This window comes from Cervus canadensis, chromosome 29 (assembly GCF_019320065.1).
Source record: "Cervus canadensis isolate Bull #8, Minnesota chromosome 29, ASM1932006v1, whole genome shotgun sequence".
NCBI classification, from domain to species: domain Eukaryota; kingdom Metazoa; phylum Chordata; class Mammalia; order Artiodactyla; family Cervidae; genus Cervus; species Cervus canadensis.
Window position 1 is genome coordinate 3,110,950 of NC_057414.1, and position 21,947 is coordinate 3,132,896.

General features: G+C 51.0%; 1 protein-coding gene and 1 non-coding gene across 5 annotated transcripts in view; both read left to right on the plus strand.

Moving 5' to 3' along the window:
• Positions 1-21,947, plus strand: part of ME3 (malic enzyme 3) — a 219,841-nt gene that overhangs the window by 142,482 nt on the left and 55,412 nt on the right. For all 4 annotated transcript variants that reach the window (XM_043451455.1, XM_043451452.1, XM_043451453.1 and 1 more), the window contains one exon: positions 11,055-11,216. In XM_043451455.1, coding sequence (XP_043307390.1) covers positions 11,055-11,216 — 162 coding nt within the window. The remainder of the gene's footprint in view (positions 1-11,054; positions 11,217-21,947) is intronic.
• Positions 12,748-12,817, plus strand: LOC122431493. Its single transcript, XR_006266517.1, has one exon. It is a non-coding gene; the product is annotated as a small nucleolar RNA SNORD30 (small nucleolar RNA).

Consider the following 21,947-nt stretch of genomic DNA (forward strand, 5'->3'; position numbering starts at 1 on the left):
GTGGAAGCCAGGCTGGCGCCACAGCCAGGGCCCTTGGATTCCAGTCCTGACCTCAGTGAAGAGCTCGGTTAGAACACTTCCATCTGGGTGTGATGTGCCCTGGGGCTTCCCAGGGGGCTCAGTGGTAAAGGATCCACAGGCCGGTGCTGGAGACAGAAGAGACCTGGGTTCGATCCCAGGGACAGGAAGATCCCCTGGAGGAGGGCATGGCAACCCACTCTAGTATTCTTCCCTGGAGGATCCCGCAGACAGAGGAGCCTGGAGGGCTGCAGTCCACGGGGTCGCGAAGAGTCCGACCAGACTGAGCACGCGATCACGCATGTGATGTGCCTGGCGCTTCTCTTTCCTGCTTGTCTTCTTAGACTCTGGTTACAGGCAGGTCTTGACCCTGCAGGGTTTGGCCCCAGTCTCAGAAGAAGCAAGTTTCCAGGGTGTGCCTAGGATGACTGTATAATGAAATCTGGAGCTCATTAAGGGAAGCCAGCTCGCTTGATGGCAAGTTAACTCCAGCCTGCCCTGTGTGGACAGGCTCGGAGGTCCTACAGGCTGATCTGTTCTCCTTCCTGGGCAGTTCAGCTGTGGAGAGACTTGTCCACAGTAGGCGCTCAGGAGATGCTTGCTGAGCTGAATGAACTCAGTAGAAGGACCTGATGAACATCTTCCAGATGCCAGGCCTGTGCCAGGGGCAGAGTCATGGGGTCTGCACTGACCTCTGTGGTGCCTCTGTGTGAGCTGTGTGTGTGTGTGTATGAGCTGTGTGTGTGTGTGTGAGCTCTGTGTGTGTGTGTGTGTGAGCTCTGTGTGTGTGCGTGCGTGTGTGCATGCTCAGTCGCTCAGTCCTGCCCCCTGTTTGTGACCCCATGGACTGAAGTCCTCCAGACTCTTCTGTCCATTGGATTCCCCAGGCAAGAACACTGGAGTGGGTTACCATGCCCTCCTCCAGGGGATCTTCCCAACCCAGGGATCAAACCCAGGTCTCCCACACTTTGGGCAGAGTCCTCACTGTCTGAGCCACGAGGGAATCCCAAGAATACTAGAGTGGGTAGCCTATCCCTCCTCCAGGGGATCGACCCAGGAATCAAACCCACTTCTCTTGTGTCTCCTGCATTGGCCAGCGGATTCTTTACCCCTAGTGCCACCTGCTACGGGGAGTTTAAAAGAATGATGAAACGACATCCCCTCTTAACCAGTAAGGAAAAAAAGCGCTCCTTCCTTCCTCCAGACTAGCAAAGGGCCTTGACGGCTCGTGGGCTGGATTTCAGGTTCCCATCTCTCCTCCTGTCAGGGCGTAACTTACAAAGCTGCACCCAGAGCTCTGCTTCGAGAATTGCAGAATGAGAACACAGACCCTGACCCCAAAGTGCTTCCCTCCTCTTGGGAAATCGAGATATGAATTCAGACTGGAACCTTAGCTGCTAAGTATCTGTTGACTTCAACCCACCTATTTTAAGAACCTTCCAAGTACTAAGTGCTACTGACCAGAGAGTTGGAGACAGCCCTGTTGTGACTTTAGAGGAGAAACAGGGGCTTTGGGGTCATCCTGGGAGAGGTGGGACGAGGCAGGGCTCAGACAAGGAGAAGTAGCCAGTGCCTCTAGGGAAAGCAGGAGTTACACCAGCCAGTGCATCTAACTCAGCTGCGTTCAACTGCCATTTAGCAAACATCTATTCTGTAAGCCTTCCCTGGGGGCTTGGGGATAAAGATGGTGTACAAGCATCTCAAGGAGCTTGAAGTCTAGTTAGACTGACCTGGAAACAATTCGACTGGGCAACTAACACTTTGAGACTCTGCAAATAAAATTTCCAACAGGGCTTCCCTGGTGGCTCAGATGGTAAAGAATCTGCCTGCAATGCAGGAGACCAGGGTTCCATCCATGGGTCAGGAAGATCCTCTAGAGAAGGGAATGGCAACGCACTCCAGTGTTCTTGCCTGGAGAATTTCATGGAGAGAGGAGCCTGGTGGGCCACAGCCCATGGGGTCGCAAAGAGTCGGATGACTGAGGTGAACTAATGCGCGTGCACACACACACACAACACACACACCACACATCGGTCAGGACCGATTCAGGCTGCCCCCAGCACACCCTGCACCATTGACAGCGTTTCCTGGAGGGGCTCCCACTCACTCCAGGGCTACCCTCCCAAAGGTTCAGAATCTTCTAAGCCACGTCCTGTCTTGTTTATTGGTGTGCTCTCTGCAGTTGCCCCTAAAAGAGAAGATGAAGGTCTCCTCCCTTTAGTGGGGGCTCCCTGCTCGGTGTCCTGTCCCTGGTGCTGGGGTGCTGACAGAGACGCCCCTACATTATTTCTCTTGGTTTCCACACTGTCCTCAGAGTGGGGTAAGGAGTGCTTCTGAAACCTCGCCCAGGTGGGTCCTGGAGACAGGGAAGGGTAGGGGATGTATGTCCTCAGATGAGCCCGCCAGTAAGTGTCGCTGACACCCAGAGCCCAGCTGCCGAGCCGGGCAGGCAGAGCTGTTCAAGGCGCAGGTCCTTCTGGACCCTCGTGTAGTTCGCCTCTTGGCTGGAGGGGCGGGGTGGTCCAGAGATGCTTCCCTTGTGGTCCAGCGGTTAAGAATCCAGCTTCCGGTGCAAGGGGCATGGGTTTGATCCCTGGTCTGAGAAGATTCCACATGCCGCAGAGCAGCTAAGCCCCCGCGCTGCAGTTACGGCTCCTGTTCTCTAGAGCCTGCGAGCCACGACTGCTGAACCCACGCGCTGCAGCTCCTGAAGCCCGCCCTAGAGCCTGCGCCCTGCAGCGGAAGAAACCTCCGCAGTGAGGGGTCGGCAACCGCAACCGGAGACAGCCAGAGCGCAGCCACGAAGAGCCAACACAGCCCAAAATAAATAGACTTTAAAAGACCCACTGTGAGCTACCATCAGCATGGCAGAAAGTGTAAAAGGCGGGGTGGCAGGGACGCGGAGCATTTGCAACTCGCGTTCGTTGTCGATGGGTGTATAAAGTGGGACCACAGCGCTGGGAGAAAAGCCAGGCAGTCTTTAAAAAGAGGAGAGGGAGAGATGCTTCTGAAACAACTCAGAAAATAAAAGAGGACTTTCTCTGGCTTCCCAGCCGGAAATCAGGACTGCACGCTGAGCAGGAAGACGAGTAAGCTGTCAGGGAAGTAAGGTCACGGTCTCGGGCTGGGGGTACCGTGGGGTTCGGGGGCTCCTCTCACGCAGGGAGGAAGAGCCTTCTGCCCACCGCTCCCCAGAGCCTTGCGGTATAAATCGCAGAGGGGACTGAGAACTGCTTCTCTGACTCTTTCCCACAGAGGGCATTGCCCCGAGCAGGGAGGAAGGCTCAGCTCAGAAGAGCCCTCTTTCTCAACAGCTTTCCCAGGCTCCCAAATCCCTCCTTCATCCCAGGCCTAACAGCTAACAGTGCCGAGAGGCGGCTGAGCCCTGGAGCCAAGGGAGCATCCCCTGCCTACGGGCACCAGCCTCCTGGGCCTTTAACCTTGGACCAGACTTAGTGCCAAGTGCCTGCCTGCCATGCCCACATCCACCAAGGGTTAAGCCCCAGTCAGTGCCAGAAGTTGGATTTCCCCGGAAACATTTCTCTTGGGTGGAGATCAGCGTATTAGGGAGGGCTCTTGGGATCAGCCTCTAGAAGGATAGGAGGCAGGACAGAGGAGAGGGAGAGGTTGGGCTGAGTGGGGGCGGGGGGGTCCCGGGAGACCCAGCAGGGCATGTAGGGAGGGTCAGGAGCGGGGACGGCTCTTCCGTCATCCCGAGTTGGGCCAAGGCATCCCTCGGTCCTTGGCTGCCGGCCGCTGCCCTGGGAACGGAGCGTGACTTTGGTCGAGGTGGCTCCATTCTGTCGAGCAGGTACCCAAGCAGGCTGAAAGTACAACTCGGGCAATGACTGCTTCTCTCCTCTGAGGGGGTCTGGACAGCACGGCACCGCACCCACTTGCCAGCATCCCACTAAGTGCTTCATGCGGACGAACTCACTGGCTTCTCCCAGAGACCCTCCAAGAGGCAGGAATTCTTATCATCCCTGTATTATAGACAAGGCAACTGGAAAGTTAGGTTCAATGCTGGTGAGGGATGGAACCAAGGTTTGAAACCACAGCCTGGACATTATTTCTGTTGTGGGGAGAGGAAAAGATGCAGAGAGGAGGAGGAGGTGGGAAGGGTGAGCAAGAAGGAGGAAAGAAGAGGAGGAGGAAGGAGAAGGCCTCACACACAGTGCTGAGGGCGGCCCACGCGAGAGCTTCAAGCCCAGGGTAACCAGAGCCGGAGCAGGCCAGGAGACGTGGCCCTCGTTTCAGTCTTGGGTCAGCCCCGCCGGGTCCACGCAGGCTGAGGGAGGTGGACAGTAAGTCAGAAGCAGGCTGGACAGAGGAAGAAGGGGGCTCACCATCCCCCTTCTGTCCATCCGAATCTTCTCCCCGTTACCGGAAATACCGAGGGGTCATGAGCTGTAAAAGCCATCCAGACGGGGGAACTGTGATGCCGTGGTTCAGGGGAAGCCACTGCCAGGCTCTGAAACCCCAGGCTGCTGCTGAGGTTTGCCCTCAGCCTTCTGACCCCTCCCGCTCTTGTGGTCCCAGGCCCAGGATGTCACGAAAACCAGGAGGCAGCGTCTTCTCTCTGAACTTGCCTGTCTACTCCAGGTCTGAATTCAGTCCCGTGGAGAAGAGCTTTTGCTCTCTCTGTTGGGCCAATCACATTGCCCATCATTTACTGAGTTCAGGTTGCAATGCAGGTCCCAAGCCTGCAAGTGCTAAAGAATCAAAGAGGACAAGATCCTTTACTTGCCCTTAAAGAGTTTCTATGAAAGGACGTAGATATAACTGTCATACAAAGAAGAAAGGGTTAGGTGCCATGGAGATTAAAATGCTACAGGAATTCAGAGTTGGGAGTGATACATTCCAGAAGGGAAGCTTCATATGGAGGAAAGAGTCTTTTGAACTGTTCCTTGAAACATGTAAGGATGGTAGGATTTGGATCAAGGAGATAGAGGAATCAAGGGGTAAAATAGCATGTAGGCTAGAAAACACCTTATACAAGATTAGCAGTATTTCCATTTGGGTGGAGCATGGAATGGGTAAAAGGGAAATTCAAATAGTAGATTGGACATAGCTCGTGGAAGGCCTTAAATGTCAGTCAGAGATGTTTGAGCTTTATTTTATAAGCATCAGGAGCCACTGGAGGCTCGGGGGCAAGAAAGTGACAAATCTAGGTGTGCTTTGAAAAACGAAATGGGATAAGGAGATGCCAAGAGCCGTTGCATGTGTGCTCAGTCTCGAAGTCATGTCCACTTCTCTGCGACCCCATGGACTGTAGCCTGCCAGGCTCCTCTGTCCATGGGATTTTCCAGGCAAGAATACTGGAGTGGGTTGCCATTACCTTCTCCTGGGGATCTTCCCGACCCAGGGATCAAACCTGTGTCTCTTATGTCTTCTACATTGGCAGACTGTTTCTTTACCTCTGAGCCACCAGGGAAGCCCAGAAAGACCAGTTAGGAGACCACTAAAGCGGTCAAATGAGAGGTGGATGGGCTGGCCTAAGGTTAGCAACGTGGATGAAGTTCATGGGAAACATGAGAAAAATATGGAGCAGGTTAAATCGGCAGAACTTGGTGACCAGTTGGCTGTAGCTGACTGATGGAAGAGAGAAGTCAAAGCAGATTGGACAGTTCTGAGTCTGGGAGATGGGCGGTAACAGAGGGGGGAAGGACAGCAGAAGTAACAAGTTGAAGAGGAGAAATGGGAAAGGGAGATCATTGGATTAAAGGCTTGGAGAATTAGGAAGGACTGCAATGGCACCCCACTCCAGTACTCTTGCCTGGAAAATCCCATGGACGGAGGAGCCTGGTGGGCTGCAGTCCATGGGGTCGCTAAGAGTCGGACACGACTGAGCGGCTTCACTTTCATTTTTCATTTTCATGCATTGGAAAAGGAAATGGCAACCCGCTCCAGTGTTCTTGCCTGGAGAATCCCCGGGATGGGGGAGCCTGGTGGGCTGCCGTCTATGGGGTTGCACAGAGTCGGACACGACTGTAGTGACTTAGCAGCAACTGGACATCCAAGTGACAATGTCTGAAGACAGTGAGCTGTAAGCATTTGCTTGGAGATGACAATATTTGCCACTGGAATGAACAACAATGTCAAGGTTAGAATGCTGTTGAGTTTTATATGTGTGCTAAGTCACTTCAGTTATGTCCAGCTCTTTTTGAGCCTGTGGACTATAGCCCACCAGGCTCCTCTGTCCATGGGATTCTCCAGGCAAAAGTACTGGACCGGGTTGCCATTTCCTCCTCCAGGGAATCTTCCTGACCCAGAGATCAAACCCGTGTCTCTTATGTCTCCTGCATTGGCTGGCAAGTTGTTTACCACTAGCGCTACCTGGGAAGCCCATATAGCCAGACTTCATTAAAAGTTGCCAATGTCTTCCCGTGGTTTCCTTTTCATGCACTCATTTAACAGATAATTGTTGCGTGGCCTCTCTGTGGTGAGGCTGAATTAAAGAGAGATGAAACAATTAAAAATTCCAATATGTAGCCTTTGCCCTAAATAATAATCATCAATTTAATCATAGGAGCAGTGATCATATGCCAGTCATTTACTTTATTGTACAAGGCCCCTGGTTAAAATGAGACATTTATTCTTTTTCATCTTTACCCAGGGAGTTGCAAAGAGTCGGATGCGACTGAGCAACTAACAACTTTCATCTTTACAGCCTAATGAGTTGGATATTATAATTATTCCAATGTCATGGGAAATTAAAACTCAGAAAACTTACTGTTTGACCCAAGATTACATGTGGTACTTTATCAAGGAGACTAGTTCAAGTGCTTGCTATCAGATGCCAAAACCCCTGCTGTTAACCTTTAGGCTGTTTGGTGAGATAAGATGTGCATTTTTTTTTAAATGTTGAATAAGAACCCAAATGCTATCACTATTAAAGGTTTTAATTGCACCTTATGCAGGGCTTGGCAAGCAGTAGGTACTTAATTATTGTTTGCAGAAGGCAGGCGGGCAGCCAGGAAGGGTGCGCAGGCCAGGTGCATGGTAAATATAGCAGGTGCTAGGAGAAATCACATTAGGTTGTAATGGCAGGATTCGCACTCCTGGGGAAAGTGCAGGAGGAGAGAAGAATATAGAGGCTGAGAGAGACCAAAGGTGAATACAGAGTGTGTCCCTCCTCTGGCGGGAGTGAGGGTTTGACCAAAGGGAGCAATTGTGTGCAGATGAGTGACTGGAGATAAGTTCCAGAAAGCCTGTTGGGTTCCTGTCATTAAAGAGATAAGCCTTTTGGACTCTTATTTTATGGACAGTTAGAAGGCACTAAAGGGGAAATCCCATGGACAGAGGAGCCTGGCAGGCAACAGTCCCTGGGGTCACAAAGAGTCAAACACCACTTAGCAACTGAACAACAACAACAAAAGGCCTTTGGGCCTGGTTGTGAAGCTGTTGCAATATACACACTTGCTGCTGTTTAGTCACTAAATCGCATCCGACTCTTTTGTGACCCCATGGAATGCAGCCCACCAGGCTCCTCTGTCCATGGGATTTCCCAGGCAAGACTACAGGAGTGGGTTGCCATTTCCTTCTCCAGGAGATCTTTCCAACCCATGGATCGAATGCACATCTCCTGCTTGGCAGGTGGCTTCTTTACCACTGAGCCACAGGGAGGGCTTTGTAGAATAGCTGTTTGTAAAATAGCTGGTGGGACGCTGATGTATAGCACAGGGAGCTCAGCTCAGTGCTCTGAGATGACTACAGGGCGGGCAGAGCGAGGGGATGCAGGTGTATTACACACACAGCTGGTTCACTCTGTTGCACAGCAGAAGCTAACACAACATTGTAAGGCAATTATACTCCAGTTTAAAAAAAAAATGGGAAAATTAATAAGTAATGCAACCGTTAGCACAACAGGATTGAGAATGGATGGCGGATGGAGGTGAGATCTCCCCTCGGAGCAGTCAGGCCTACAGTCAAGGGCCTGCAGACATCTCCATGTTGGGAGGGACCCTGTCAGAGCTCTGACACCATCTTTTTTTTTTTTTGGCTGTGTTGTGTGTTCTGCGGGGTCTTAGTTCCCCGACCAGGGATCGAACCCATGCCCCCTGCCTTGGGAGTGCGGAGTCTCAACCACTGGACCACCAGGGAAGTCCCCTGCCACCGTCTTGAAAAGCCCCAGAGCTGTAAGGAGAGCACCCTGGAGTCGTAACTGGTTTCCTCTGTAGAACACCGTGTCTGTCTCTGCACCTCAGCAGAGAGAAAGTGTGAGAGAATGGGAATCAGAATAAGGAGGTTTTAGGTAGGAGAGATGGTAGGGAAATGTGCAAGGTTTGGGCCTCCAGGAACAGCGTGAAGGCACAGACTCGGGGAGAGCGGCCAGGAGGGGGTCAGAGGCAGCCGCGGAGAGGTGGGATGGGAGGTGGGGCGGGGCTTTGCCAAGAGCGCGGGAGCTTTTCTCAGCTGAATGGTGCGGGTGGGGGAGTAGAAGGAGCCCAGACCAGGAACCTGAAGCCTAACTAGAATCCCCGCTCACCACATTCACAAGCAAGGTGCCCTTGGTAAGTCACCGGTGTTTCTAAGATAACTGCTGTGGAAACATCCAGTGCAGCGCCTGGCGTGGGGCTGATACTGAGCAAATATGTACAGAACGTGAAGGTCCAGGAGTTTAGTTTGCTCAGCTGGGAATCGGAGATAACCATCAGAGACCTGCCTCCCTGACAGGTGTGGGGAGAACCAGGTGAGACGTGAGACAGGGTCGGGGGAAGGGCCTCGCCCTCGAGGAAGAGACCAATCTCAGGGAGAGAGCATGATAGTCACGGGTTGGCTGCCCTCTCGAGAGCCCCCTTTCCAGAAGTGGAGGGGTGTTTTAAAAATCTATACGCCAGTTTCTATTAAAAGGCCCTTTGTGCTCTCACCCCTGGAGAAAGAGAGAGAAGATTCCACAGAGCTTGTGGGTGCTGGATCTTAAACCCTTCCTGGCAGGACCAAGGCTTCGTCTCTCTGTCCGCGGGGCCCAGCACTGTGCCTGCATGGAGTAAAGTGATCCCTACGGTGCCCATCCACGTCTCAGAGCTGGTCCTACGTCCTGACCCAAAGCTGGTTCCAGGGGAGGTCTGGGTGGCCCCACAAACTCCACTCATTTGGAGATGGAGGGAACCAGTGCTGGGGAGCAGCTTGGGGTGACCTATAAACAAGTTCACTGTCACCCTGAGGGGTTTCCCTTGGCCTGACCTTCAGGGCCCCTCTCAGTCTGACTGGGGCCTGATTTTCCATTGCCTCCTTTCCTGGGGCCCGACCCACACGCCCTCCCCAACACACACACAGCCTATACCCCCACCACTTCTGCCCTGGACCTCAATTTCTTTTGCATCAAATGGGTAATCTCCACCTTTCCGAGGTCTGGCATGTGTGTCCCCCTCATCTGAGGAAGGGTTGCCCTGCAGGAAGCGCCTCTCCCTTCTCTGTGTCTCTGCTGCTCTTGAGCTATTACACGGCTCTCGTAATTTGCCCCAGAGTCAGTGTAAATATACAGGCTCCATCTCTCTTCTGCCCATTATTCCTTTCAAGGGCGGGGTCCATGCATTCTTGCTCTTATAGATAAGCAAACTGAAGCTCCTTCCCCCAGGATTTAGCACAGTGTCTTTTGCAGAGTTGCCCTGACTCAGGGATGGCTCTGCGGTAAAGAACCTGCCTGCAATGCAGGAGACGTGAGTTCAGCCCCTGGGTGGGGAAGATCCGCTGAAGGAGGAAATGGCAACCCATTCCAGTATTCTTGCTTGAAAAATCCCATGGACAGAGGAGCCTGGCGGGCTACAGTCCATGGGGTCGCAGAGTCGGACACAACTGCAGCGACTTTGCACACACAGTTTATTAGAGTTGGTTCACGTGTAAGGTTGTAAGTTTCCCATACGGGCAGGCTCTCACTGCCCTGAGTACCCAGTAGGTTGCATTTTCATCCTCACAGGAAGAGAGGGGCGGGGGAGAGGATCTTCTTTGTCTTTCTTGAGTAGACGTCATGGTTCCCTCATCAGTTCCTCCCCCAGGTAGGGCAGCGGAGTTTTCTTGTCCCTACGTGGTCCAGCCAGGACTGTGATAGCACCTTGGAAAAATATTTTCAGGTCTCAGTACAATAAGGGTCTTTCATTTTGAAAAGTCGCCTTTCCATAAATGATTGTTTTTTGTGTGCACAGAGCATGTTCTGAGGGTCATTAACCTGAAGACACCACTGGGCAAGTTGTAGGCCTTATCCGCTACTATTGTTTTATTGTTTGGGGGTCGTCCTGATGCCAGGAGGGATTGGGGGCAGGAGGAGAAGGGGATGACAGAGGATGAGATGGCTGGATGGCATCACCGACTCAATGGGCATGAGTCTGAGTAAACTCTGGGAGTGTGTGATGGACAGGGACACCTGGCGTGCTGCAATTCATGGGGTCGCAAAGAGTCAGACACAACTGAGCAACTGAACTAAACTGAACTGAGCTGAACCTGAAGACACCACTGGGCAAGTTGTAGGCCTAATCCGCTACTATTGTTTTATTGTTTGGGGGTTGTTGTGCAAAGAACATGTCTCAGGGACCAAAGAGCATGTTTTGGGGTTACTAATTAACTGAGCTCACTGTGAAGTATGTAGGTCCCGTGCCTCCATTGTTTTGTTTGGGGCCTGTCTCGCGCTTCTGTTGCATGGTTTAACTTGCTAAGCAAGTTGTCTTGATTTTATTGTTAAGCAAGCCAATCTGGCTTTGATGTTAAGGGACTTCTTTTGCTCTGTGAGTGAAGCAAGCCCACAGTGCTTCAGAATTTTCTCATTATTTTCTTGAATGATCATTAGTCTTATTGTGGTCTCTCAAAGCCCCCTAAAGTCCCCTCCCTAATGGGGTTTCTAAGCTAACTATTTGATTATCCTACTGTATCCCTGCCCCATGGACAGAGGAGCCTGGAGGGCTACAGTCCATGGGTCGCAGAGTCAGACACAACTGAGCGTCTGAGCACACACATCCCTACCGTTTCCACAGTAAGCATCATCATCAGGCCCAACATGCCCAAATAGGCCGTTTATACAGATGTCCTGCCTTTCCTTCCAGGCGGTGGTGGTTACTGATGGGGAACGCATTCTGGGCCTGGGAGACCTGGGCTGCTACGGCATGGGCATCCCCGTGGGCAAGCTGGCCCTGTACACGGCGTGCGGAGGCGTCAACCCGCGACAGTGCCTCCCTGTGCTGCTGGACGTGGGCACCAACAACGAGGTAATGTGCTGCCCGGGCCAGGAGCCTGAGGGTAGAAGCTGGGCTGGAGGGGGTGGCGGGGGCACCTTTGTGCAGTGGTTCTGTCTACACAGCATCAGGCTGTTCTGCACAACAGCTCAATAAACCCAAGAGATGGGGTGCTGAGGCAAGCAATGCGACTTATTTATTCAGAGAGCTGTCTGAGAAGATGAGAGACTAATGTCTCAAAATAACCATCTTACAGGGGCTGGATGCCAGGTTCTTTTGTAGATCAGAGATGGGGGATGTGAGGAAGCAAAGTAAAAAGGCCATTAATCTTGCAAATATCTCCTAGAATGGCAAGCCTCTGGCAGGGGATGTGTTCATTTCTTCCTTCCAGCTGTCCACAGCTGGACAGGGTCCTGAACAAAGGCACTTTAGTTTAACAGTCAGGCAGAGGGGCAGGATTCTCTGAAGCAGGCCATTCTATTTTTTGCATTTTTTTTAAAATTAATAACAAAAGCAACAGAAAGTAAGTCAAAGAAACAGTTCCAACATGGACGCAGAGTTGGCTTTTCCCTACAAGGGGGCCATTTCTCTCTGGGGTCCTCTTTGCTAGGACACTTGGCCTACACGGCTGTGACTCAAAGACCTCCCTCCATCCTGCTTGCCCACTCCGCCCTCCCAGCCCCACTGTCCTCCCCCAGCCTCTTCAGGTCTTCTTGCTCCCTTCCCTCCTGCCAAGGTGCCCCCGCACAGGCTTTCTGTGCTCCCTTGTTCTGTGACCACAGGCAGTTTCCATTACCCTAGGGGCCTCTCTCTCTGATCCGTTAATGAAGAAAGCCACTGAGGTGGGAGTGGCTGCTGGGCTGTATTTTTTCAGCATTTTAGAGGTGAACTACCTCTGTAAAGAACTTTCCCGCTGGCTCATTGGTAAAGAATCCACCTGCTAATGCAGGAGACACAGGGTGGGTCCCCGGGTAGGGAAGATCCCCTGGAGAAGGAAATAGTAACCCACTCCAGTACTCTTGCCTGGGAAATCCCATGGACAGAGGAGCCTGGCAGGCTACAGTCCCTGGGGTCACAGAGAGTCGGACACGACTTAGTGAATAAATAACAACAACCACCTCTGTAAAAGGATTAAAACTCGAAGCACTGGGACCAAAGGCTGAAATGCCTGGATCAGGCACATGAGTGTCCTGTAACCCCATGGAGAGAAACTGACCCACACTGTGGCTGGGAGGCCCTGCAGGCTTCTGGCAGATTTATAGTTTAGGAGCTCAAACCCCAGCCGGAAGTTTGTCTGCTCTGGGGACCACCACCCTGTCACGTTCTTCATGCCATCTGCAATTCACAGCTCTGTGTCTTTGTGTCAGAGAACATGAAAGAACTCCTTCTTAATGACATTTATCTCTGGATTTTAAATCAGTGCATGTCCATCTGAGAAAAATCCAGAGAAGTATTAAAAATAAAATATTAGTCACACAACCAGTAATAATCATTGTTTGCAACTTGGAATATTTCTTTCCAGCCTTACCCCCACCAAATTTAGCATTTATAAAAGCAAAATTAAATATGTGATGATTTATATGAAATCTCATTTAGCTGACAATTTGCGATTGAGACTCGGAAATCTGATTGTCTAGAGAAAAGAAAACAAAATAAAGTTTATATTGCATGTACAATTTTGTTTTCTGCTTTTTTAAAGATAATGTGTGTTGGGGGTTTTCCCCCAGGTCACTAGCCATTCTTCCACAGTGTCATTTTCATAGCTGCCTGATGTATCACAGTTCATGTAAGAAACTCTCCACTCTTGGACACTTAGATGGTTTCTATCTTCTTGCAAATATAATTTTGCTCTCATACCCATTTTTGCAGGTCAGTCTTCCTATCCCTGATGATTTCCCAAGGATAAATTCCTACGAACAGAAATATTGAGGCAAAGAGAATGGTCATTACCTAGATTCTTGATTCATGTTGTCAGGAAAGCTTATACTGTTGGTATCCTGTGTGATCTTTCTCAGGAAAGCTTTTTGTAGCTCTTTCCAAAGTCTCCTTCCTCTCTGGCCACCACACAACACCCTCATTTCTAAATAAGAATACGCACTGTAACCCCTAGTGAGAAATTATGCTTTTTCAGGTTTCATCCCCAGATGCAGTCAAGTGAGGGAGAAGCAGCCAGACCTGGCTTCAGGCTGGGAACCCGTGGAGGTGGGAGGGGCTGGGGGAGGACAAGCCAGCAGCCAGAGTGCTGGCCTGGGAACATGGGCCCTGATCCCCACCCCTGACGGCCAGAAGAGCCCCTGTATTCCTCTAGACTCCACCCCTGCCAGTGGAACTGGAGCCTGGGCCAGGAGGTTACTGAGTGCTCACCCACATCTAAAGCACTTCTCCATATGCCTCCCCACCAGCCTAGGAGAAGGGAGGCTGGATAGTGGTACCTGCCTTATAATTGCTCATCAAGACCAGTCTTTAAGGTCTGCCCCATTATGTGGTTTCCCTTGCCCAACCAGATGCCTGAGTTTTGCTGAAATTGTCCCTCAGCCACAAAGAACATGAGTGGAAGCCATGTAAATGTGGATGAGGAGAGCAAACTTTGTGTTATTATTCCCACCCATCACCTCCTGCTATGTTCCAACTGGATTTAATTGAGACCTTTCCCTCTCTCTGTCTCCTAAAAGCTGTTTCCAGACAAGAAATGGAATGGCTTGAGGTTGATTCTGAGGCCATTGCATCCCTTGGAAGGGTGTTGGCTGCCTTTAGCAGGTATCTGACATCCTTTATCGTTAAAGGTCCAGCACCCAGCAATGATGTGCGGAAGTTTAGAGTGGGCCTCAACTTGTAACTACCAGGGTCTTCCCCGGTGGCTCAGATGGTAAAGAATCTGCCTGCAATGCGGGAGACCTGGATTCAGTCCCTGGGTCGGGAAGATCCCCTGGAGAAGGGAGTGGCAACCCACTCCAGTATTCTTGCCTGAAGAAGTCCATAGACAGAGGAGCCTGGCAGACTATAGTCCATGGAGCGGCAAAGAGTTGGACACAACAACTGCATTACTACAACTTGTAACAAACCCATCAGAAAAGGTGGTGGAAAGGATGAGTAATCTTGGCCCTTTCACAGGCCACCCTGTTTAAGCGTGACAATAGCCTTATGGGTGGAGCATCAGTTATTACCTTCTGTTTACAGCTGAGGAAACTGAGGCCCAGAGAGATTAATTTCCCTAAGAAGATCTGCTAGAAATGGCAGAGATCTTGGAGCAGTGAGTGGTCCCAAAGAGAGATCTTAGTTGCCTGCCCAGGAACTGAACCTGGGTAACCTGGATAAAAACCATGAGTGCTAACCACCAGACCACCAGGGGCTAGAGGCTGGAAGCAGAGTTCCCTGGTTCTTTTCCTCATTGGAAAGCAAGAATGTTTCAAGGAGGCAAAAAGCATCATAACAGATATTGTTAGAGACACAGCAGAACAGTTTATTAATATCTAAGACAGAAGCAAGGCAGAAATACACACCTGGAGACAAAGGGAATAGGCATCCTCTCTAATGAGGTGCCCGCCAGGCCGCTCTGTCCATGGAGGGGGTCTCCAGGCAAGAATACTGGAGAGGGATGCCATTTCATCCTCCAGGGGCTCTTCCCCACCCAGGGATCGAACCCGAGTCTCTTGCGGCTCCTGCATTGCAGGTGAATTCTTTCCCACTGAGTCACTGGGCAAGCCGTCTGTTACGAGGAGGAGTACAGTAAGTCAGAAGATAGGCAGAGATACACCTGGGGAGGAGTGTAGGCATCCTGAATGAGGCACGCAGTAGAGAGGTGATTTAAATCACTGACATAGGACAGTCCTTTAAGGCCTTTGTTTACATTTGGCCAATTATTTTGTTTCTTTTTTTCACACGGGACTTGTCCTAGGACTCGTCCAAGATATGAGTACAAGTTTTGATAAGAGGGACCCCACCACAGAGGCCTGTGGGAGTATGTCCACACTTATTATGGGCTGGCACATCCTCCCTTTGTGACCGCCGAGGAGCCTTCCTACGCATGTGCAGACAGGGAAGTTTTCCTGAGCTCAGGAGTGGGCACCTGAGTGGTCACCGTCCCTCTTCACTCCAGCAGAGCTCAGCTCCTGCCACTCGCTTTGTCCCTGGAGTGTCTGGGTGAGAACAAAGCTTCAGTTTCCCTCCACTTGACAGACCCCAGATGTCCAGCCCAGGGGCCCGTCTACCTCCTCCCTCGGCAGGAGGGGGCCCTGACCACCTGTGTCCTCCTCACCACGCCGCCTCCCCAGGTTTCCGTCGCTTTATGAGGAGAAAGCACTTCTTGACTTTTAGAATTTGTATTCCTAAAGTAACTTCGACGCGTTATTCAGAATTCTAAAGGAAGAAGGAAGCGGCCTTTCTCCCGCTGTGCCACATCTGTGCCCCCATCCCACATGTCCCTGCGTGTGTACGTGGATGTAGCTGCTGCCCAGTCATCATCACACCGTGCCCCTAATTTCGTTCTGATTTCTTCAATGAGAATTATGTTGTCAGCACTTTCTCTTTACTTTTTTTTTTAAGTTTATGAAGTGTTTAGTAGGTGTTAGACACTCTATGAGGCTGCGGGAGATAAAGAGCCAGGCGTGGGTGGACTGGGCTAGCTGTCCGTGTTTCAGCATTGTCACCTAACATTTTAATGGCTCAAGAGGTACAGCTACTCAAAGGGTCTGCTTCCCCGCTCCCCCGTGGCTTTTGGCCCCCGCATCACCGCTCCCTCCTGGGTGTGGAAGGCAGAGAGCGTCCCCTGGGCCTACTCCCTCCTGTCAGAAAGGACCAGGGGGTTCCCCAGCTGGAGGACCAGGCAACACCACTTGTGTGAGAGAAAGCAGTTCTCACCCAGCCCAGGCAGACCTCAGCCGTCACCCACAGTGGGCCAGGCCCTTGTATGATTCAGTCTGTTTCATTGTCACGCCGGCTATATGTGAGATATTGGTCTCCCCATTTTACAGATGGGGACACTGAGACAAACGTGCTATTTTCCTCAGGCCCCACATCCCTAAGTGTCGGAGCTGAGATTTGAGCCCAGCTTCTCTCTGGCTACCAGAGTTGCCTTGTCTACCGTGGCACACTGCTCCAAGATCTCAAGCTTATCTGTGTTACAGACTGGGTGATGAAGAGTGGGAAAAGAGATGTTTCCCATACTCCGGGTTCCACAGACAGTCAGGATCAAACTAAGGCTTAGCGATGCCATTTTCACGCCCCTTCCCCTGCAAGGAGAGGTGAACTCCCTCCAGACTGTCTTTAAGGAAGTTACAAAGAGGCCCACCTTGGGGAAACGGAAGACAGCGATCTCTCTCTTTCCAAACGCATTCACTACGTGGTATCCCACCCTAGAGGTCTTTTTGAAAATAATCAGTTTGCAAGATTTTTCCGCTTGAAATCGGGGAGCACATCTCTTGCCCAGAGCAAGCCATGGGAGAGGGAGCGTCTACTTGCAGCTACCATTTCTGTGCCAGTTCAAGGAGGATGCTGTGGTGAAGGCTTTAGTGTTAGAACAACTAGACCATCTGTGTGCATGTCTCTATTAAAAAGAAACTCCTGAGGCAAAAGGAGCTTTAATCAGAGTCAAAGAAAACACCCCTCCAGGTTTCCTGTTGAAGGAAAACATCTGTGTCTACAGCCCTGAAACTCTGAGTCAGTTTTACCTGCCGACACCAAGGAGGTTTGGAAAAATAAATATATGAGGCATGAGCGCATGAGGGAGGGGCATCCTGTGATGTTCCAAACGCCGGGGAGAGGGAGCCCCACCCCATTCGGCAGGGCACCTGCTCTGGTCAAAACCGCCCCCCTCCACCGCTGCCGGACAGCCGTGTGCGGATCCGACGGCTGTGTGTGGATCGGTCTGTGCGCCTTGTTTCAAACACACACAGCAGAGTCACACACTGTCCGCATGAGATAGCATACTGACGAGATACTAGGCTTCCCTGGCTGCTCAGAAGGTAGAGAATCCACCTGCAATGCGGGAGACCTGGCTTTGATCCCTGGATCAGGAAGATCCCCTAGAAAAGGGAATGGCAACCCACTCCAGTATTCTGGCCTGGAGAATCCCATGGACAGAGGAGCCTGGCGGGCTACAGTCCAAGGGGTCACAAAGAGTCAGACACAACTGAGTGATTAGCACACACACGCAAGATGTTAGATGTCCGTGCTTCTGGCTCACCCTCCCTGGTTTCACGCAGGAAAAGGGGCCCCAGGGCAGGAATGACTTCCCCCAGATTTAGGTCCAAACCCCACGCTTGCCCCACTCTGTGCCAGGGGTTCTGAGGGGCAACCCTGGGCCTGGCTTCTAGCCCTCGTGTCTTCTCCTGCCCACGTCGTGAGCTTTGAGGGAGTCTCCTCTCAAGGAGACACCGTGCGAGTCTCTGTGGGGCACTGGTGGTGTCTTCTCTCAAGGAGATGCTGTGAGAGTTTCATGGGGCTTTGATGGAGTCTCCTCTCCAGGAGACGCCAAGAGAGTCTCTGTGGGGCTCTGGTGGAGTCTCCTCTCCAGGAGACGCTGTGAGAGTCTCGTGGGGCTCTGGTGGAGTCTCCTCTCAAGGAGACGCCGTGAGAGTCTCGTGGGGCTCTGGTGGAGTCTCCTCTCCAGGAGACGCCGAGAGAGTCTCTGTGGGGCTCTGGTGGAGTCTCCTCTCCAGGAGACGCCGTGAGAGTCTCGTGGGGCTCTGGTGGAGTCTCCTCTCCAGGAGACGCCGAGAGAGTCTCTGTGGGGCTCTGGTGGAGTCTCCTCTCCAGGAGACGCCGTGAGAGTCTCGTGGGGCTCTGGTGGAGTCTCCTCTCCAGGAGACGCCGTGAGAGTCTCTGTGGGGCTCTGGTGGTGTCTTCTCTCCAGGAGATGCTGTGAGAGTTTCATGGGGCTTTGATGGAGTCTCCTCTCCAGGAGACGCCAAGAGAGTCTCTGTGGGGCTCTGGTGGTGTCTTCTCTCCAGGAGATGCTGTGAGAGTTTCATGGGGCTTTGATGGAGTCTCCTCTCCAGGAGACGCCAAGAGAGTCTCGTGGGGCTCTGGTGGAGTCTCCTCTCCAGGAGACGCCAAGAGAGTCTCGTGGGGCTCTGGTGGAGTCTCCTCTCCAGGAGACGCCGTGAGAGTCTCTGTGGGGCTCTGGTGGAGTCTCCTCTCCAGGAGACGCCGTGAGAGTCTCTGTGGGGCTCTGGTGGAGTCTCCTCTCCAGGAGACGCCGTGAGAGTCTCGTCTCCAGGAGATGCCATGAGAGTCTCTGTGGGGCTCTGGTGGAGTCTCCTCTCAAGGAGACGCCGTGAGAGTCTCTGTGGGGCTCTGGTGGCGTCTCCTCTCCAGGAGATGCCGTGAGAGTCTCATGGGGATGACTGAAGAGGGGTGGAGGGGACAGATCACCAGCAGAACCTGGTCAACAGTGCCTTGGGGGTTACTGGTTGCCAAAGCAGCATGGGATCGCCCCCAGAGCCAGGGGGTGAAGGCTTCCCTGGCAAGACTGTCCTCACTGCAGATGACAATAGCGTTCACCCACGGCGCTGTCAGGCGCTGGCTGCCTGTGCACCTGTGACCAGTGAGGAGTCCCGTCCTAGGATCGTTGTCGCTCACCCTTGGGTTGACCAAGCTTCCAGAGAAGTATGTGGTGGGCATAGCTGTCACCTGGAGGGAGAAAGAGCCCTGTGTCCACACCGCGGACCCAATCCCATGACCTCCCCAGACCCCCAGATGTTCTCTGAATAACACCTTTGTGTGCCTGTTGCTATGCAAGATAAGTGTTTTTCCAGGCCAAGAGGTTCATCTTCCAGTTTAAACCCAGCACTCGATGACATGGCAGGTGAAGTGGAGCAAGCCGTTTTGTTTTCCATGACATTTAGTCTCCAAGATTTTTCACCTTGAAAAGTCAGAGCCAGCATGTATTAAGTTAACCTTAATAATGCATTCCAATATATGTGCTAAGTCGCTTCAGTCGTGTCTGACTCTTTGCAACCCATGGACTGTAGCCCGCCAGGCTCCTCTGTCCCTGGGATTCTCTAGGCAAGAACACTGGAGTGGGTTGCCATGCCCTCCTAAAGGGGATCGTCCCAATCCAGGGACCGAACACGAGTCTCCTGCAGCTCTTGCAGAGAAGGCAGATTCTTTACTGCTGAGCCACGAGGAAGCCTGCATTCCAACATACATTAGGAGCAGACAAATACTGTTTGATTCCACTTATACGAGGTACCCAAAATTGTCAAATTCATAGAGTCAGAAAGTACATTTGGTAGGTGCCAGTGGTCGGGGGCAAGGGTGGTGAGAAGGGAGAATGGGGAGCTAGTGTTTAATGGGGACGGAGTTTCAGCTCGGGAAGCTGAAAACCTTGGGAGATGGATTATGGTGAGAACTGTCCGTCCAATAACGTACAATTGTGGTACATGGAGTGGTAATCGTGCCACTGAACTGTACAGTTAGACATGGTTAAAATATGTTTTATATTATGTGACGTTTATCACAATAAAAAAAACCGGAATGCAACACAAAGAAGAAAGAGCTATAAAATTATGGTTTGGAGAGAGAGATTAAATAGCAAGAATGAGTATTGTATTACGATATTATTTTGGTGCTTAGCTTCAGTCATATCTGAAGCCAGCCTACCTCTATACTCTTCAGTTTTGTGATTCAATAAATTATTGTTTCTCCCCTTAAAAAAAAAAGTCAGAGCCAGGCAGACACCCACAGAGGGCACACTCAACTCCCATGGCAGCGGAGAAAGTTCTGGTTCATCTGCTTTGCGTAGAGCCTCAGCCTGAAGTTACAGTTGTAGACTGACTTAGTGCCAGCGAGAACTTGGCAACAGCCTAGCAGAGAGAACTTGGCAGGCTTGGAGCTGAGGACGCTGGTCCCTACTAAGAAGACCCCATGCTCCAGTCATTGCCACCTGTTGCTTCCACCAGATTCATTTTGTGAACATAGGCAGTTCACTTAATCTTTCCGGGCCTCAAAAACTCCTGTGGAGGAAGCCAAACCAAGTGATTTCTAAGACCTGCCTAGTTTTTAATTCAGCCTCTCCTTAGCCCAGTGCTGAAATAAATGCAACTCACATCATAAATGCTTTTATTTTTTTTTATTTTACTGAAGAATGTAATGAAATAAACTGAAGGAAAAAAGAGGAAAATAGTGGAGACACAAAATTTTACATCAAAATTACGAACAGAAGTCATTTAAAAGAAGAGAAATATTCTACAACAGATGAAGAAAGTTTTCATTTCTTTTCACATTAAACATCGTATACCACAATCAGCTAACAGAAATTACATAACATTGGTCAAGATGACATAAAACTAAGGATAAATGTTTGTTATGAGGAAACCTCATTTAATGTGAGTGATGATGGCAGATACTATACTTTTCATGATAAGATACAATTTATCTTGAAGAGAAAGCAAATAAGTCAGATGAAGGAGACATGCTGAGGTTTTAAAAAAGAAGAAAAGCTTTGCCTTTCCCAGAATGCTTAAAGTCCAGGACAGTTTAGGTGAAAGACAGGAATTAAATACCAAATGCTAGGAGGGTCACAGGCCTGTAATTCAGGCTGTGTTTACTGGACTGAACGTCTGCAGCCCTCACCTTTTGGTGAGCGAGCTACTGTTTCTGGCAGAGGGATCTTCACTGCGATGTGGTATTGATTTTAACCGTCAAGCATTCCAAAGAACTATTTTAAAAAGGGACAGTTGAGTATTTTCATGTATACACTATTAAGGCATCTAAATTTTTGGTGTTTTCAGTATATAATCTTACTGCTATTTTTTATTCTTTTTTCATTTTGCACAACAATGATATTAGGTCATAAATGCTTTTAAATGGCCTGCCACGCACAGCACTGTAAGCATCACTAGGGAGATGCACGTCAATAAGGACCCTTTCCTCAAGGAGCTTGCACTATGCAGTGGAGATCATTGTAAGTCAACTATACTTCAATAAAATACAGAGAGAGATTGTTATTATCGCCACTGGACAGAGAGGTAAAACGAAGCAGGGCTGAGTACCCGGAGTCTCAGAGCTCGTTGGGTGACAGAGCCTGAATGCGAACCCAGGTGCGTCCAATCCCAGAACCCACTTTATGTCACTCGGTGGGACACAGGGCGGAATGCGGATTTCTTGTTCCAAGTGGAACAGCATGGAAGCTCCACCCTCTGCTGCTCATGACAAGCCGTCTTCGCTCCTGCCGAAGGACCACCAGCTGACTGGAGATGTGGACGCTGCGTTTCCCCAGACCCCAGCCGGGTCTGCAGCACCAGCTGGAGCGTCCAGCCACTCCTGGGCTCTCAGGAGGACCAGGGCGGGGATCAGGAGCCACACCCACATTCCCTGGTCCCTGCAGTGTCAAACGGTGGGGTGGGGAGGGCACCATCAGGAGATCCAGTCAAAGCAAGGCTCAGTTTCAGCTTTGCTACTTTCTGGCTGCGTGAGCTTGGGTAGTTTATTTAAACCCTTGAACTCCACCTTCCTCATCTGTAAAATGGGCATGAGAGCACGCAAGACAGAAGGCTTGAACTACTTTTTTAGAAAAATGTTTGCATCATATTCCACACATGGTTTCTTCTTTTAATATTTGTTTATTTATTGGCTGTGTCTGGTCTTACTTGCTGCCTTTATGCAGCACGTGGAATCTTTAGCTGTGGCATGCGGGATCTAGTTCCCTGACCAGGAATCGACCCCAGGCCCCCTACATTGGGAGCTCGGAGTCTTAGCCACGGGACCACCAAGGAAGTCCCAAATCAAGCTACTTTGGATTCAGAACAAGTGAATTACTCGAAA